The 16,860-nt window shown below is 46.8% G+C and overlaps 1 protein-coding gene across 1 annotated transcript; it reads right to left on the bottom strand.

The window, feature by feature from the left end:
* Positions 1 to 15,336: 15,336 nt before the first annotated feature.
* S100A16 (S100 calcium binding protein A16) lies at positions 15,337 to 16,593 on the bottom strand. The gene is made up of 2 exons (XM_025858880.2): positions 16,399 to 16,593; positions 15,337 to 16,114 (listed from the first exon to the last, which is right to left on the bottom strand). The coding sequence occupies exons 1-2, from the start codon at positions 16,549 to 16,551 to the stop codon at positions 15,956 to 15,958; spliced, it is 312 nt and encodes a 103-aa protein (XP_025714665.1). The 5' UTR covers positions 16,552 to 16,593; the 3' UTR covers positions 15,337 to 15,955.
* Positions 16,594 to 16,860: the final 267 nt, after the last annotated feature.

Genomic DNA, 16,860 nt, shown 5'->3' with positions numbered 1-16,860 from the left:
CGCCCCGCCAGCCCAGCCCCAGGCTCTGGCTGCTGCCCCAGTTGTCCCAGCCCCAGCGTGGGCACTGTCTCTGCCTTGCTCTGCAGACCCGTAGGCCCAGCCAGGCAGCCACAAGTGCTGCTGGGCCTCCCTGGGGAGCCCCGCCTCGACCACAGCTGTCCATTCTGTCACTCACTTGCTCAAAAAACTTCTGAGTCTCTCTACTGACCATGACATCTTTTTTTTTTTTTAAGATGTATTGATTCATTTGAGAGAGAGAGAGAGAGCACGAGCAAGAAGGGCAGAGACAGAGGGCGAGAGAATCCGAAGCAGACCCCGCACTGAGCACAGAGCCCGATGCGGGGCTTAATCTCAAGGCCCTGAGAGCACGACCTGAGCCAAAACCAAGAGTGAGACGCTTAACTGACTGCACCACCCAGGTGCCCCAACCACCGCATCATTTAAACTCTTCAGTGTGGCGCTCAAGGGTCCAACACTCCACTTCGGTCTTTCTGCAGACACTCAGCAAATATTTCCTCAGTAGTGACACTGCACTGGGGCCTAGGGATACACCAGTGAACAAGACAGACACAGCCCTCGCCCTGGTGGAGCATGGAACCAAACGGGGAAGATGGGACATAAATGTGAAGTACAGGCTGTAGGAAGGGCTGTGAACAAAAACGAACAGGTATAATGACAGAATTGTCACCTGGGCAGGTGGCCAGGGAAGGACTCACTAAGGAGGAGGCCTGAAGGAGGAGGAGTTGTCCACACAGGGAGGGGAGGGTGTGTTCCAGGCATGGCCCAGGGATGGGAAGGAGTTTGTGGTGTGAAAGGAGAAAAGAGCAGTGTGGGTGGTCCATGGACGGTGAGGGGGAGAAGGGCATGAGACAGAATTGGGAAGGTCAGGAAGGGTCAAATCATGCAGGGCCTTGTAAGGTCAGTGTAAGGAGTTTGGATTTTGTTCTAAGTAAAACAGGAAGCCATTGGAAGGGGGTGGGAGACGCCTGGCTGGCTCAGTCTGAAGAGTATGCAGCTCTTATTCTTGGCGTTATGAGTTCAAGCCCCACACTGGGCACAGAGCCTACTCAAAAATAATAATAATAATAATAATAATTTTTTAGGGGCGCCTGGGTGGCGCAGTGGGTTGAGCATCCAACTCTTGATTTTGGCTCAGGTCATGGTCTCAGGGTCGTGGCATCCAGCCCCACGGCAGGCTCCAACTCAGCAGGAGTCTGCTTGGGATTCTCTCTCTCCCTGTGCCCCTCCCCCACTCCACAGAAGCATGCACATGCACTCTCTCTTTCTCTCGCTCTAAAATAAATAAATAAATCTTTAAAAAGAGAGAGATAAAAAGTTCAAAGAAAAGATTATACAGGAAAAGAAGTTGGAGAAGGGAGAATTAGAAGAATTCCAAAATGAAATAAAAGGGAAGGATTAAAACATCACATAGGGGGCGCCTGGGTGGCTCAGTCAGTTAAGGTCTGCCTTCAGCTCGGGTCATGATCCCACCATCCTGGGATCAAGCCCCACATCGGGCTCCTTGCTCAGCGGGGAGTCTGCTTCTCCCTCTCCCTCTGCCTGCCGCTCCCCCTGCTGTGTTCTCTCTCTCTGTCAAATAAATAAAATCTTAAAAAAAAGAAAAGGGGAAGTGTTAATATCAGGATAATAGGGTTCCCCAAAGAGATGAGCATAAAGGGAGAGAGGAGAAAACAGTTGAAGAAACAATGGTGAAAAATTTCTCAGAATTTCAGATGAAAGGGGACTCTGCTCTTCAGAGTGTGAAACGGGGTAACTGCGCACCTGGGTGACTCAGTCGGTGAAGCGTCTGCTTAGGCTCAGGTCATGATCTCAGGGCCCTGGGATTGAGTCCCACATCAGGCTCCCTGCTCAGTGGGGAGTCTGCTTCTCCCTCTCCCTTTGACCCTCCTCCCGGCTCGTGCTCTCTCTCTCAAATAAATAAATAAATACAAATCCAAAAAAAAAAAAGAAAGAAAGAATAGCTTTTTAAAAAATGGGGTAACTAAGGGGAAACACATCCAGATTCATTATATGGAAATCTAAGAACATCAAAGTCAGATAAAATTCTGAACACCTCCAAAAGCAATGCACAGGGACAAGAATCAAATTGACATCAAACTTCTCAGTAGAAACACTAGACACAAAAGACAAAGTAGCAAATGTTTTTAAAACTGAAAGAAATCTTGGGGCGCCTGGGTGGCTCAGTCGTTAAACATCTGCCTTCGGCTCAGGTCATGATCCCAGGGTCCTGAGATCGAGCCCCGCTTTGGGCTCTCTGCTTGGTGGGAAGCCTGCTTCTCCCTCTCCCACTCCCCCTGCTTGTGTTTCCTCTCTCACTGTCTCTCTGTCAAAAAATAAAATCTTAAAAAAAAAAAAAAAAAACTGAAAGAAATCTTGCCTATAGCCAAAGAGTCTCTCAATGTGAAGGTATTAAAAAATATCCTCAGATATAGTAGGCCAAAGCAGTTTTACCGCACAAAGACCTACATTAAAAACACTCAGTGGGGGCACCTGGGAGTGCAGTCAGTTAAGCATACAAATCTTGATTTCAGCTCAGATCATGATCTCAGAGTCATGAGATTGAGCCCCATGTCAGGCTCCGTGCTCAGCACAGAGTCTGCTTGAGATTCTCTCCCTCCCTCTCCCTCTGCTCCTCTCCCCCCCACCCCCCACCCCCGCATGCTCACGCGCACATGCATGCTTGCGCTCTCTCTCTCTCTCAAATAAATAAACAAATCTTTAAAAAAAAAAAAACCACTCTGGGAGAAGGTACTCAAATAAGAAGAGAAATAAACCCAAGAGAAATAAATCAGGATGATTCCTGAGATATGAGGAGCAAAATTGGCTAAATATAATAAAACTGATTATCTATGGGCTCCTGGGTGGCTCAGTCAATTAAAATGTCTGCCTTAGGCTCAGGTCATGATCCCAGGGTCCTGGGATTGAGTCTCAAATGGGGCTTCCTGCTTGGTAGGGAGTCTGCTTCTCCCTCTCCCTCTGCATGCAACTCCCCCTGCTTGTGGTCTCTCTCTGTCAAATAAATAAGTAAAATCTTTAAAAAAAAAGTATCAGGGAAGTAATTTTGATATTTGATAAAGGAGAATTCAAGATGAAAAAGATGAGTCAAATAGAAACATAATACAAGAAAATATAAATATGGTAAACACAAAAGGACAATAATACAGCCTCAAAATATATAAAGCAACTACTATCAAATCTTTTGGAAGAAATAAATAAATAATGGTTAGAGATTTTAACACACTCTTCTCAGAAACTGAACGATCAAGGAGATAAAAATAAAGATATAAAATAGCTGAATAATCTTATTTATTAATAAGATTGGCTGGCAAGTTACTGGCAAATATAGACTTCTACACCCAAGAAAGAGAAAATACACCTTCTTTTCTAACACATGTGGCTCATGTAATATTGAATATGCTCTAGGGCACAAAAAAAGTCTCGATAAATTCCAAAGAATCGTTATTATATGGACTATAATTATAATCATGCTTTCTTACTCTTATGTGATAAAAATTTCTAATTAATAGATGTTTTAAAAGAAGGAGAAAAAAACTGAAGCAGTCCTAATGTCTATCAACAGGTGTATGGATAAATAAATTAAAGCATATTCAAACAATGAAATGTGATACAATAGTGAAAACTAATGAACTCCATCAACATGGATAAATCTCTTATTTTTTTTTAAAGATTTTATTTATTTATTTGAGAGAGAATGAGAGAGAGAGAGAGCGCATGAGGGGGGGAGGGTCAGAGGGAGAAGCAGACTCCCCGCCGAGCAGGGAGCCCGATGCGGGACTCGATCCCGGGACTCCAGGATCACGACCTGAGCCGAAGGCAGCCGCTTAACCAACTGAGCCACCCAGGCGCCCTAAATCTCTTATTTTCAACAAGAAAAGAATTTGCAGAAGAACCTATACATTGTGATAGCACTTACATAAAGTGCAAAAACATACAATACTAAATAATATATTGCTTAGGAATATGTACGTATGTGACCAAAATTATTTTTTTCAGTTGAGGGAATCATAAACACACAATTCAAGACGGTGGCTATGGTTATCAAGGGGGCCAGTGCAATATAGGGTTGCACAGGAAGGCCTTTACCTAGGTCTGTAAGTTTTATTTGTTTTATTTTAAGTGATCTACAGCAAATATTTTTTAAATGGTCAAATTCAACAAAGCCTATAGCTGGATATTGTGCTATTTTCTATACTTTTCTGTAATATTCTGAAATATTTCATCATTTATTTCATCATTAAAATAGTAGGAAAAGAAAAAGAAAGAAAGGGGAAAAAAGGAAGCGAGGGCATCCATGCAGAAAAAGCAAAAGCCACATACAAGGTAGGAAAACCCAGTTAGCCTGAGACTTGCCCGCGGCCGCCACAAGGGCACAAGCAGTGGAGCTAGTCTACAGGGCTCAGAGAGAGTGCATGGCCGAGGAGTCTCTGCTGCCAAGCAGCAACCATCTCAAGAAATACAAAAGCCCAGAGCCCTTTGAAATCCCACCAACCAAATGAATCAAAGAAAGGCTGCAGGAAAGAAGCAGCCATGCCGAAAGGTCTGTTTGTGAGCGCGGGATTCACAGAACCGAGACTAACATTGCGTTGGAGATCGCGGTTACAAAACAGAATGTAAATACCATAAACATCCACATTTTAAAATTAACTAGTGCAACTATCAGAGATTGGTAGATTGGAGCAATCCTCATCCTTCCGGCAGAGTCCAAAGATGTTGTCTAAAATGAAAATGTGGCAAGTCGTTTTTTAATCTCTAGAATCTTTTACAAATTAATATTTCTCATGATGAAAAATATTTATCTGAAGTTCAGTAATTCATTCTCTGACATTTTTCCCTTTTGTCATCCGCAAGTAAAACGTAAATAATACTTTTTATTCTAAATAACATGCATTATGGTCCATTTTTGTGGCTTTTTTCCTGTAAGTCCCTCTCTCAGTCTTTCTAGCTGTATATACTGCAAGAGATCCAAATGGTACTCATCCAATGCTCATGCTTATTTCTGGGTGGTGGGATAGTGATTACTCTGTTGCGTCAGTATTTGCTGCATTGCTTAATTTTTTGTTGTTGCTGTTGGGGCTAATGGATAGGGGTCATGGACACTCTAAAAAAGAAGCAAAAAACAACTAGCAGTTGTTTCTAAGAGGTTGAAGCAGAACACGTGGGAAGCAGGAGACTGGCCCCTGTGGGGTGGGGGTGGCAGGGGTCTGAAATGACCAAGTGAGAGATGACAGGATTCCGATGGATGTGGCAGCAGGAGGGGAAAGATGACAATGATTCTGGACACATTTTGAAGATAGAACTGGCAAGATTTGAAGACAGACTGGATGTGCAATGTGAGATATGAAAGGGGTCAAGAACACTGCATGGTTCTGTCCTGAGAAGCCAGGAGAATGGGGGAGCAGGGAAAGGCAGGGGGAGTGCGGGAGAGGCCATCAGGAGGGTGCGCTTGGACATGGGAAGCCGGGCTGCCGTTTGGACGGGCCTCTTCTCGTCTCTTCTCATTCCAGCTCTACCCCTTGGCTAGCTCATGGGTACCCAGCCCCTTACAGAACTCACTATTCCTCCTCTCTGTTTAAGGCTTTCTTTATCCGCCACATGATTTCCTGTTTGTTTGCTGATGGTGTCTCCAGCCAGGCAGACTACGAGCTCCATGAAGGCAGAGGCAGAAGAGCGCCTGGCACGCAGTGAGCCCTCAGTAAGTCCGTGCTGACCTCATGAATGAGTCTGTGCCACCGCCACCCTCGTTCAGGAGACAGTTGTACTTAGGGGCAGCAGCCCCAGTATCAGACCACCTGGGTGCCAGGGCTTACCAGTTCTAAGATCTCCAGCAAATTATGTAGCTTCTCTGTGCCTTGGTTTTCTCATCTGCAAAATGGAGATAACAGAAGGACTTACTTCATTGGGTTGTAGGGATTAGGGAGTTAATACATGCAAAATGCTCAGAATAGGGGTGCCTGGATGGCACAGTAGGTTGGGTGTCCAACTCCTGGTTTCCACTCAGGTCATGATCTCAGGGTCATGAGATCCAGCCCTGCGTGGGGCCCTGCGCTCAGCACGGAGTCTGCTTGGGATTGCCTCTCCCTCTGCCCCTCCCCCACATTCTCTCTGTCTCTCTCAAATAAATAAATAAATCTTAAAAAAATAAATAGTCAGAACAGCGCCTGGTATAGATTAAGTACTTGGTAAAATTTAGCTGTTATTTGCTATTACTTGTTAAAAATTACCTCCTCAAAAAAAAACTTACCTCCTCACTGGTCTCCTTGCATCCATTCTGCCCTTCTCCTCTCAATCTTTCCCATAATGCAGACTGTGATTATTCAAAATGCAGCTCTGATCACATTACATGCACAAGTGCACACACACGCATACTTACATTGCTGAAAAAAACATTCAGGAGCTCCTGGGTGGCTCAGTAGGTTAAGTGTCTGCCTCTTGATTTCAGCTGGGGTCATGATCTCAGGGTCGTAAGATCAGCCCCAGGTCGATCTCTGTGCACCACATGGAGTCTGCTTGGGATTCTCTCTCTCCCTCTCCTTCTGCCCCTCCCCACCTCTAAAATAAAAAACAAAACAAAACAAAAGCCCAACATTCAGGGGCTACCAATCCTTAACATTCTCCTTAAGTCCTACCCACCTCCCCAGCCTTGCCTTTTATCTCTGTCCATTTTGCTCTTGAGCTTCAGCCACACCCAGTTTCCCTCAGAAACAGGCTCACCATGCTCCCTCCTGCCTCAGGGCCTTTGCACATGATGGTCCCTCTGTCTGGGAAGCCCTTCTTCCCTCTGGTCTGCCCTTTGCCTGTCCTGCTCATGTTGCACATCTCAGCTCCAGCATGGCTTCCACAAAGGTGCTCCCCAATCCCAGACTAAGTTACATTTCTTTGTTAAAAATTACCACAAATGTGGGGCGCCTGGGTGGCTCAGCCAGTTAAGCGTCTGCCTTCAGCTCAGGTCCTGATCTTGAGGTCCTGGGATCGAGCCCCGCGTCTGGCTTCCTGCTCAGCAAGGAGCTTGCTTCTCCCTCTCCCTCTGCCTGCCACTCCCCCTGCTTGTGTTCTCTCTGTCAAATAAATAAATAAAATCTTTAAAGGAAAAAAATTACCACAAATGTGATCCTTCAGAAGTCACCCCCATTCGTAATTATCCATTTGTTTGTGTGATCATGTGGTTATTTGCTGTCCTCCCCTCTAAACTGAAAGGCCTGTAAAATCAGGAAACGTATCTGTTCCTACTGTTTTTGTTGCAGCAAATCTACCTTGTCTGGCACTTAGTGTATGTACTATATTCTGAATGAGTGAATGAATGAATGAATGGGTCTTCAGCAGAAGCAACCACAGCCAACATACAGGGTCCATAAGGGGGCACTCTTGGCCCTTCGTAGTTACTGGTGCCAAGCCACTGACTTTGGGCAGTCCACACAGAGGTAGTGAAAGACCTCTGGGCCGCAGGTGCATTGGTGACCGGCAACGTGTCCTTGGCTAAGTCCTGTCACCTACATGAGCTTCCATGTCTTCATCTGTAAAACGTGGATTATGATTCCTATATCACAGAGTTGTCCAGAGGACCAAAGGAGCCTTGGATTAGATGGTGGTTTTTTAAACTTTTAACATTAAACAAGGTGAAAAGTTGTTTAGTTTTTCAAAAGGAACTTTGCCAGGAATCTAAATGGAAAGAAAAACCAAATATACAAGAAGTATAAAGGCTGACACAGGCAGTTTTAGGCCCCTTACCCCAACTCGACACTTAAGCCAGGTTCTTACCCTGGACAATGACAAGTGGCTACAGATGGGTTTCACGGGCATGATTTGTTGGGACCACCTCAGTATCAAGTGGTTTAGACACAAGGCCAGGCCACTGTGAAACCCTAACAGAGAGACTCATCTCAGCACAACTCCGGGGCCCCCAAAGAAACCTGCTTCTGCCCCCGCGGCCCCCCCCCCCCGCCCCCAGGGCTGCTCAGGTCCTGCTCTGGCTGTGTAGTGTGGTCCCTGGACCTCTGGGTGAGGGAGGAAGCACCCCAGCATCTCAGTCCGCACCCCCCCAACCCTGACCCGCCTCAGCCTGACACTCCCCAGGGAGGGCCTCAGCTGAGCTTGACTGCCCCTGCAGTGTCTGTTCTCACCTCTAGGGCCTCTCTGGCCGTCCAAGCCCCAACTGGCCTCCACTGAAGCTCAGCATCCACTTCAGAGCTCTGGACTTAGTTTTAGACCCCTAGAAACATATTCCCAACAGGGGTCACCCACATAACTTTTCCCACCAGCTATCCTAAAGTCTTGGGGGACGAGGTCCCCCAAATCAGGGGCAGTGAAGGGAGCATAGCCCCTCCTCTCAAAGAAACAAGAGCCGATCCCAAGGAACAGGGGTGGGATTGGCACCCAGACCCTGGGCTTTCTCTGGTTTCTGACCTGGAGATAACCCTTCCCTCCCTCCCCAGTCTCCCCCTCCCTTTGGAAGAGGGATGGAAATGCTGAGTGTGTGGAATGGAACAGGCACAGCATAGAAAGTGGGAAATGACTGAGGAGCCAGTTGTTGGAAGAGGGGAGGCCGGCAGGGCTGTTGTATAATTGCCTAGGGCTGGGGCGCCCGGGTGGCTCAGTGGGTTAGGCGTCTGCCTTTGGCTCAGGTCATGGTCCCAGCGTCCTGGGATGGAGCCCCGCATCGGGCTCCCTGCTTGGCAGGAAGCCTGCCGCTCCCTCTCCCACTGCTACTCTCTCTCTGTCAAGTAAATAAATAAAATCTTTTTTAAAAATTGCCTAGGGTTATTCATGGCAAAACCTGGGGCTTCAATTCACACCACCCCTGATCATCATCAGACCGACCCACTAGGTCTGCCCCTCTCCTGCCTCCATTACAGCTCAGCCCACCTCTCCGCCAGAGCTTCCTCAAGTAGCATGCACTCCATACCCCACCTCAGGTGACACGGCTGCTCACTGAAGTAACGGTCTGTCTTTGTAGGCTTCACTTCCGTGCTCCCTGAGGGAGTTTTGAAAAAAACTATGTACTACAGCATGTATTTTAAGCTGACAACTAAAATTGTTTTGTCATCAGTTTAAATCATTACAGAAGGAATTTCTGATGTTGTGACTTTTTTTTTTTTAAAGTAGGCTCCATGCTCAGTGTGAAGCCCAATGGCAGGTCTTGAACTCACGACCCTGAGATCAAGACCTTAGCTGAGATCAACTGACTGAGCCACCCAGGTGCCCCTAAATTTTGTAACATTTTTTTTAATTCTCTTTTAAAATTTTGATTTATTTACTTGTCAGAGAGAGAGCCCCAGCACAAGCAGGGGGAGCATCAGGCAGAGGGAGAAGCAGGCTCCCCGCTGAGCAAGGAGCCCGATATGGGACTCGATCCCAGAACCCCGGGATCATGACTTGAGCCAAAGGCAGTTGCTTAACGGACTGAGCCACCCAGGTGTACCAATGTTGCAACATTTTTATTTTTTTTATTTTTTATTTTTTTTTAAGATTTTATTTATTTATTTGACAGAGAGAGACACAGTGAGAGAAGGAGCACAAGCAGGGGGAGTGGCAGAGAGAGAAGCAGGCTTCCTGCTGAGCAAGGAGCCCAATGTGGGGCTCGATCCCAGGACCCTGGGATCATGACCTGAGCCGAAGGCAGACGCTTAACGACTGAGCCACCCAGGCGCCCCTGTTGCAACATTTTTAAATAAAACCATTAAGACTGTTTTATTTTTTTTTTTTAAGATTTATTTATTTGAGAGAGAGAGAAGGGGGAGAGAGAGAGAGATCAGCAAGCTGGGGGGAGGGACAGAGGGAGAGTGAAATGCTGAATGTGGAGCCCGACATAGAGGCCGATCCCACGACCCCAAGATACTGACCCAAGCCAGATGCCCAACTGACTGAGCAACCCAGGCGCCCCCATTAAGACTGTTTTAAATGTGTGTCCAATGAAATCTAAACATCACAATGGTCTGATACCAACCATTGTCTCTCTCTGTACACATAATAGAACAACTAGACAGAAGATCAGTAAGGACACAGACACTTGGAGAGCACTATACACCAATGGACCCATCAGACACACACAGACTACTCCACACAACAGCAGCAGAATACACACTCTTCTCAAGCTCACATAGAACATTCTTCAAGACAGATCACATGTTAGGCCACAAAACAAGTCTTAACAAAATTAAGAAGATTGGAATCATACCAAATGTCTTTTCTAATCACAGTGGAATGAAACTAGAAATCAATAGCAATAGGAAACCTAGAAAATTCAAAAATACGTAGAAATTGAACCACCAATGGGCCAAAGAAGAAATCACAAGGGAAATTAGAAAATATCTCAAGACAAATAAAATGAAAACACAGGGATGCCTGGCTGGCTCAGTCAGTAGAACGTGTGACTTTTGATCTCAGAGTGGTAAGTTCAAACCTCACGTTGGGTGTAGGGATTACCTAAAATTTTTTAAAAATAAAAATAAAAAATAAAGGAGCGCCTGGGTGACTCAGTCGGTTGGGCATCTGCCTTCAGCTCAGGTCATGATCTCAGGATTCTGGGATCGAGCCCCACGTTAGAGTCCCTGCTCAGGGGGAAGCTACATCTCCCTTTCCTCCTCACTCATGCTCTCTCTTACTCTCTCAAATAAATAAATAAATAAATAAATAAATAAAATCTTTAAAAAAAATAAAGGGGCACCTGGGTGGCTCAGTCGGTTAAGTGTCTGACTCTTGGTCTTGGCTCAGGTCTTGATCTCAGGGTCATGAGTTCAAGTCCAGCACTGAGCTCCACACTGGGCATGGAGCCTACTTTAATAATAATAATAATAATAATAATAATAATAATAATAAAAATGAAAACACAGCATACCAAAACATGGGATGCAGCAAAAGCAGTGCCAAAAGGGAAGTTTATAGCAGGGAGCATCTACATTAAAAAAGAAGAAAGAAGATCTGTAAGGCAGTGAAAATACTCTGCAACATATTATAATGACAGATACATGTCCTTACACATTTGTCCAAACCCATAGAAGGTACAACACCAACAGTGAACCGTAATGTAAACTACAGACTTTGTGTGGTTGTGAGGTATCAGTGGAGGTTCATCAGTTGTAACAAAGGTACGGCTCTGGTCCAGGATGTCACCAATGGGGAAAGCTGTGCATGTGTGGGTTCAATTTTGCTGAACACAAAAGTGCTCTAAAAAAAAATCAAGTCTTAATAAAAAGAAAGAATTTCAAAGAAAAATAAACGAGGGGTGCCTGGGTGGCTCGGTCAGTTGGGCATCTGCCTTCAGCTTGGGTCATGATCCCAGGGTCCTGGAATTGAGACCGGCGTCAGGTTCCCTGCTCAGCAAGGAGCCTGCTTCTCCCTCTGCCTGCCACTCCCCCTGATTGTGCTCTTTCTCTCTCTGTCAAATAAATCAATAAAATCTTTAAAAAAAAAAAAAGCAATAAACATAACACACCACATTAACAGAATAAAAGAAAAAAACACATGCTCATCACAATTGATGTAGACAAAACATTTGACAAAATTCAACACCCTGGGGTGCCTGGGTGGCTCTGTGGTTAAGCGTCTGCTTTCGGCTCAGGTCATGATCCCAGGGTCCTGGGATCGAGCCCCACATCGGGCTCCAGCCCCACATCGGGCTCCTTGCTCACGGGAAGCCTGCTTCTCCCTCTCCCACTCCCCGTGCTTGTGTTCCCTCTCTCGCTGTGTCTCTCTCTGTCCAATAAATAAATAAAATCTTTAAAAAAAGAATTCAACACCCTTTCATGATAAACACTCAACAAACTAGGAAAAGAAGGACCATACCTCAACACAGTAAAAGCCATATATGAAAACCCACAGCTAACGTCATACTCAACAGTGAAAAACTGAGAGCTTTTCCTCTAAGACCAGGAACTTAGCAAGGACACCCCCTCTCACCACTTCTGTTCAACAAAGTTCTGGAAGTCCTAGCCACAGCAATTAGGCATTGAAAAGAAATAAAAGACATCCAAACGGGAAAGGAAGAAGTAATTACCTCTGTTTCCAGGTGACATGATCTTATATGTACAAAACCCTAAAAAAACTAACACATTCAGCAAAGTTGCTGGCACAGAATCAACACTCAAAATTATCAGTTGTGTTTCTATACACTAGCACTGAACAGTCCAAAAAGGAAATTAAGAAAATAATCTCATTTACAGCAGCATCAAAAAGAATAATATAGGGCGCCTGGGTGGCTCAGTCGTTAAGCGTCTGCCTTCGGCTCAGGTCATGATCCCAGGGTCCTGGGATCGAGCCCCACACCGGGCTCCCTGCTCAGCGGGAAGCCTGCTTCTCCCTCTCCCACTCCCCCTGCTTGTGTTCCTGTTCTCGCTGTGTCTCTCTCTGTCAAATAAATAAATAAAATCTTTAAAAAAAAAAAAAAAGAATAATATAACTAGGAATTAGCCAAGCAGGCCGAAGACTCCTCTGCTGAAAACTACAGAACACACTGCTGAAAGCAAGAAGAGATGAATAGAAAGAAGCCCTATGTTCATGGATTGGAAGACTTCATATTGTTGAAATGTTGGTCTTACCCAAAGTGATCTACAGATTAAATGCATCCCTATCAAAATTCTAAAGGTGGTTTTTTTTTTGGCAGAAATAGAAAAAAACTATCCTAAAATTCATATTGAATCTCAAAGGACCCCAGGTAGCCAAAAAAATCTTGAGAAAGAGGAACAAAGCTAGAGGCCTCACACATTCTGATTTCAAAACATACCACAAAACTACAGTAATCAAAACACTATGGAAGTGGCATAAAGACAGACATATAGACTAATGGAATGGAATGAAGAGCCCAAAAATAAAGCCTTAGTTACATGGTCAAATGATTTTCAACAAGGCTGCCAAGACTACACAATGGGGAAAGACAGTCTCCTCAACAAATGGTATTGAGAAAACTGGACATCCACCTGCAGAAGAATAAAGTGGGACCCAGACCTTACACCGCAAACAAAAATTAATTCAAAATGGATTAAAATCCTAAACATAAGACCTAAAACCATAAAACTCCTAGAAGAGGACAGAGGGGGAAATCTTCATGACATTGTAATGCGCGATGATTTCTTGGATATGACACCAAAAGCAGCTAGCTAACAAAAGCAAAAATAGACAAAGGGGACTACATCAAAGTTCAAAACTTCTGCGGAGGAGAGGGAACAACAGGGTGAAAAGGTAGCCTACAAGAGGCGAGAAATACTTGCAAACCGAACATTGAACAAGAGGTTAATATTAAGAATGCATAAAGGGGCACCCAGCTGGTTCAGTTGGTGGAGCATGCAACTCTCGATCTCGGGGTGGTGAGTTCAAGCCCCACACTGGGTGTAGAGATTACTTAAAAAAAAGTTTTAAAATTTAAACAATAAAATTAAAAAAAATAAAATCTTAAAAAAAATACAAAAGAACTACAACTCAGTATTAACAACAACAAGATACAAATCACCCAATTTAAAATGAGCAAATAGGGGCGCCTGAATGGCTCAGTTGGTTAAGCGTCTGACTCTTGACCTCGGCTCGGGTCATGATCTCAGGGTTGTGAGTTCAAGCCCCATGTTGGGTTCCAAGCCCAGTATGGAGCCTACTCAAAAAGAAGAAGAAGAAGAAGAAGAAGAGAGAGAGAGTAAATCGACATTGAATAGACATTTATGCAAAGCAGATATGCAGTCCACAGCACATGAAAAGATGCTCAACATCAGGGAAATGCAAATCAAAACCACTAGATATCACCTCACACCTGTTAGGACGACCACTATCAAAAAAAAAAAAAAAAACAGAACACAAAGTGTTGGCAAGAATGTGGAGAAATCAAAACCCTTGTGCACTGTCGGTGGGAATGCAAACTGGTGCAGCCACTGCGGAGGTTCCCCAAAAATTTGAAAAATAAAACTAACAGCAATCCCACTTCTGGGTGTATCTCAGAAGCACTGGAAATAGAATCTTGAAGAGATATTAGTGCTCCCAAGAAGTAGAAGCAAATTACATGTCCGCCAACAGGTGAATGATAAGGAAGATGTGGTATACGTAGAATGGAATATTATCCAGCCTTTAAAAAGAAGGAAATGGTGGTGTATGCAACAACAGGGATAAACCGTGAGGACATTATACCACGTGATTTAAGCCAACCCTAAAGACAAATATGGCAGGATTCCACTTATCTGAGATATCTAAAGTCATCAAACTCATAGAAACACACAGTAGAATAGTGGTTTCCAGGGGCTGAGGGGTCTGCTCTTTGATGTACAGGGTCTCTGTCATGCAAGATGAAAAAGTTCTCAAGATCTGCAGTACAACAAAGTATATGTAGTTAACAACCAGAATGTACCCTTAAAAGCTGTTGAGGGAGGGGCGCCTGGTGGCTCAGTCAGTGAAGCATTCGTCTTGGGCTCAGGTCATGATCCCAGGGTCCTGGGATCGAGCCCCGCATCGGGCTCCTTGCTCAATGGGGAGTCTGCTTCTCCCTCTGCCCATAACCCTGCTCATTCTCTCTCTCTCAAATAAATAAAATCTTGGGGGAAAAAAAGTTGTTGAGGGTAAAATTATGTTACATGTTTTTTACCACAATCATATATAGAGACCCCCCCCAAAGAAATGTGAACAAGCTCTTCCCCACTTAGGGCAGCACAGTGACCCTCAGGACAGGCAAAGGGTAACTGGGGAGGGGTCACCGTAAAGGGGGGTTGAGGAAGGGGACCGCTCACCACTAAAGGCCTGTCCTGAGCAGATTATCTGAAAAACTCGAGGATCTGTAAATGGAGTTCAATAAAACAGCCTGTGCTTGTGCCTCTTCTGAAAAATCTGAAATTTTGGAGCACACCACCCCAGGTGGAACACCCTTGATCTGCAGCCTGCTGCCTGGGTTTCCTGCCTTACTGCTGGCCTTCCAGAGGGGCGGGGTGCTGTCTCACTCAGGGCAAGAACAGGGAGAAGCCAGCATTGCCCCCCTGCCCCGCAGGTCAGCTCTGGCCTCCCACACCCCTTTCCTTCACCCTTACTTTCCCATCCCACAAACTTCTCTGGGTATTAGAAGAATCTGTTGATGAGGATGAGTCGAGGCTGAGGGTTGCAGCTGCTCTCTTATGGAACTGGAAAGAGGCCTAATGGGACACACTGTGTGCCCAGAAGTGGAACAGGAGTCTGAATGGGGGCTACAAGGGCCCAGGGATGGTGACACATGGCTTTCGACCCTTCATGGAGCCAGATGGGGATTGCTTCTGACCCAGGGCTAACAGCACCTGCCAGACCCAGGCATTCTGGCTTCTCTCTCTGGTGAGATTCCCCCTTGCCTTAGGCCCCAGGGCAAAGACCACCAAGGAATGAGGAGGTTCCAGGGAGCGGAAAGGCTTTAATGAGCATCACAACGGGACTGGGTAAGGGGTACAGACTCCAAATCCAGCCTCACTGCCATCGCTTCAGTGAGTAGGAAGGTGGGGGCCCAGCCCTGCTCAGCTGTCCCCTGACCCAGAGCTGGGAGGGAAGTCCCTGGGAATCTTCTCTACCCAGCAAAGGGGGTGAGAGAAAGGGGAGAGCTCTGCTGCCGCTGCCAGGAGCAGGAAGACCTCAAGCAGCAAGCTGACCTCCAGAGGTCGGGAGAGACCCCGAATCAGGCAGAACATCAGCCGCTGGAAGGGCTGATGGGCTAAGCAGGTGAGGAAACTCGTGGGACCCCCCAAACAGCACTGAAAACTCAGAGGGGGCCTCAGAGCCTGCTGGCTCCAGGGACTAAGACCCCTAAGGAGTCACCCCCAGACTGAGACATCACAAAGGGGCCCTTTGCCCTGTTCAGCAAGGGCCAGCAGAAGGTCTGGAGGGAGAAGCGAGGGTGGGAGCCTGGGTGGGCAGAGGAGGCCGAGGGGAGCCGGGGAAGTGCACCAGGGGCTGGGCGGCAGGCAGCGCCATGAAGGGAAGGTGGGAGGGTCCTCTAGCTGCTGTCCTGCTGTTCCTGCTGGCGGATGAGGTTGGCAATGGGACTGGTGATGCCGCCTATCAAGGTCCAGTACTCATCGAAGCTGATGCGCCCATCGTGGTTGGCGTCCAGGTTCTGGATGAGCTTGTCGGCCGCCTTTCGGTTTCCCGTGTCCTGGAGAGGAATGGGAGTCAGCAGTACTGAGGGCAGCGGCCCCGCAGAGCCCAAGGCAGGACTCCTGGGGCTCTGGCCTGAGTAGCTGCTGCCTGGGAAGATTCGAACCGAGCCCTCCCTGGTCAGGCCTGGGTACCCTGAGAGGACAGAGGCCTGGGCGGGGAGGGGGGAGACCCTGTTTTGGGGGGTCACTCTGAAAAGACAGAAGGCACAGTGAGGGAGGGTACCCATGTGAGGACAAAGGCTTGGGGGGTGGACAAGGCCCTTGGGTGGGGGCACTTCACCGTCAGCATATGGTTGAGCTCTTTCTGAAGCATCTTCCGGAAGCTGCTCTTGCTGATCTTGTTCTTGACCAGGCTGTGTTTAGACACGTACTTGTAGAAGTTTTCCACCAGGACCACGACCGCCTTCTCCAGCTCCGTGTAGCAGTCGGCCATCTCACCGCCGTACTGCTCGGGGGGGGGGGGCCTGGGCACCACGAACAGGGGAGGTGAGGAGCCCTCACAGTCCCAACCGCCTCCGGCCCCCTGCCCTCATCCGCCCCCTGGGCCCCCAGGCTGGCAGGAGGGAGGCAGGAGGGATGAGACAGGAAAAGGGGGCACCAGGGTGGGCCTGGAATGCGAACTGTGTGGTTGCTGTAATCCAGATGCTCACCAGCTCGACCGCCCCAACAGGTTCCCCCAGCAGCTTCCCCAGGCCCTGCCCCAGCCCCAGGCACTTGGCCTGTCAGAGCCCCAGTGAGATCA

The sequence above is a fragment of the Callorhinus ursinus genome, unplaced genomic scaffold (genome assembly GCF_003265705.2).
Source record: "Callorhinus ursinus isolate GAN/ISIS: 27379988/994484 unplaced genomic scaffold, GSC_fseal_2.0 scaffold92, whole genome shotgun sequence".
NCBI classification, from domain to species: Eukaryota; Metazoa; Chordata; class Mammalia; order Carnivora; family Otariidae; genus Callorhinus; species Callorhinus ursinus.
Note: the sequence above shows the minus strand (reverse complement) of the source record. Positions and strands in the feature narration are given on the sequence as shown.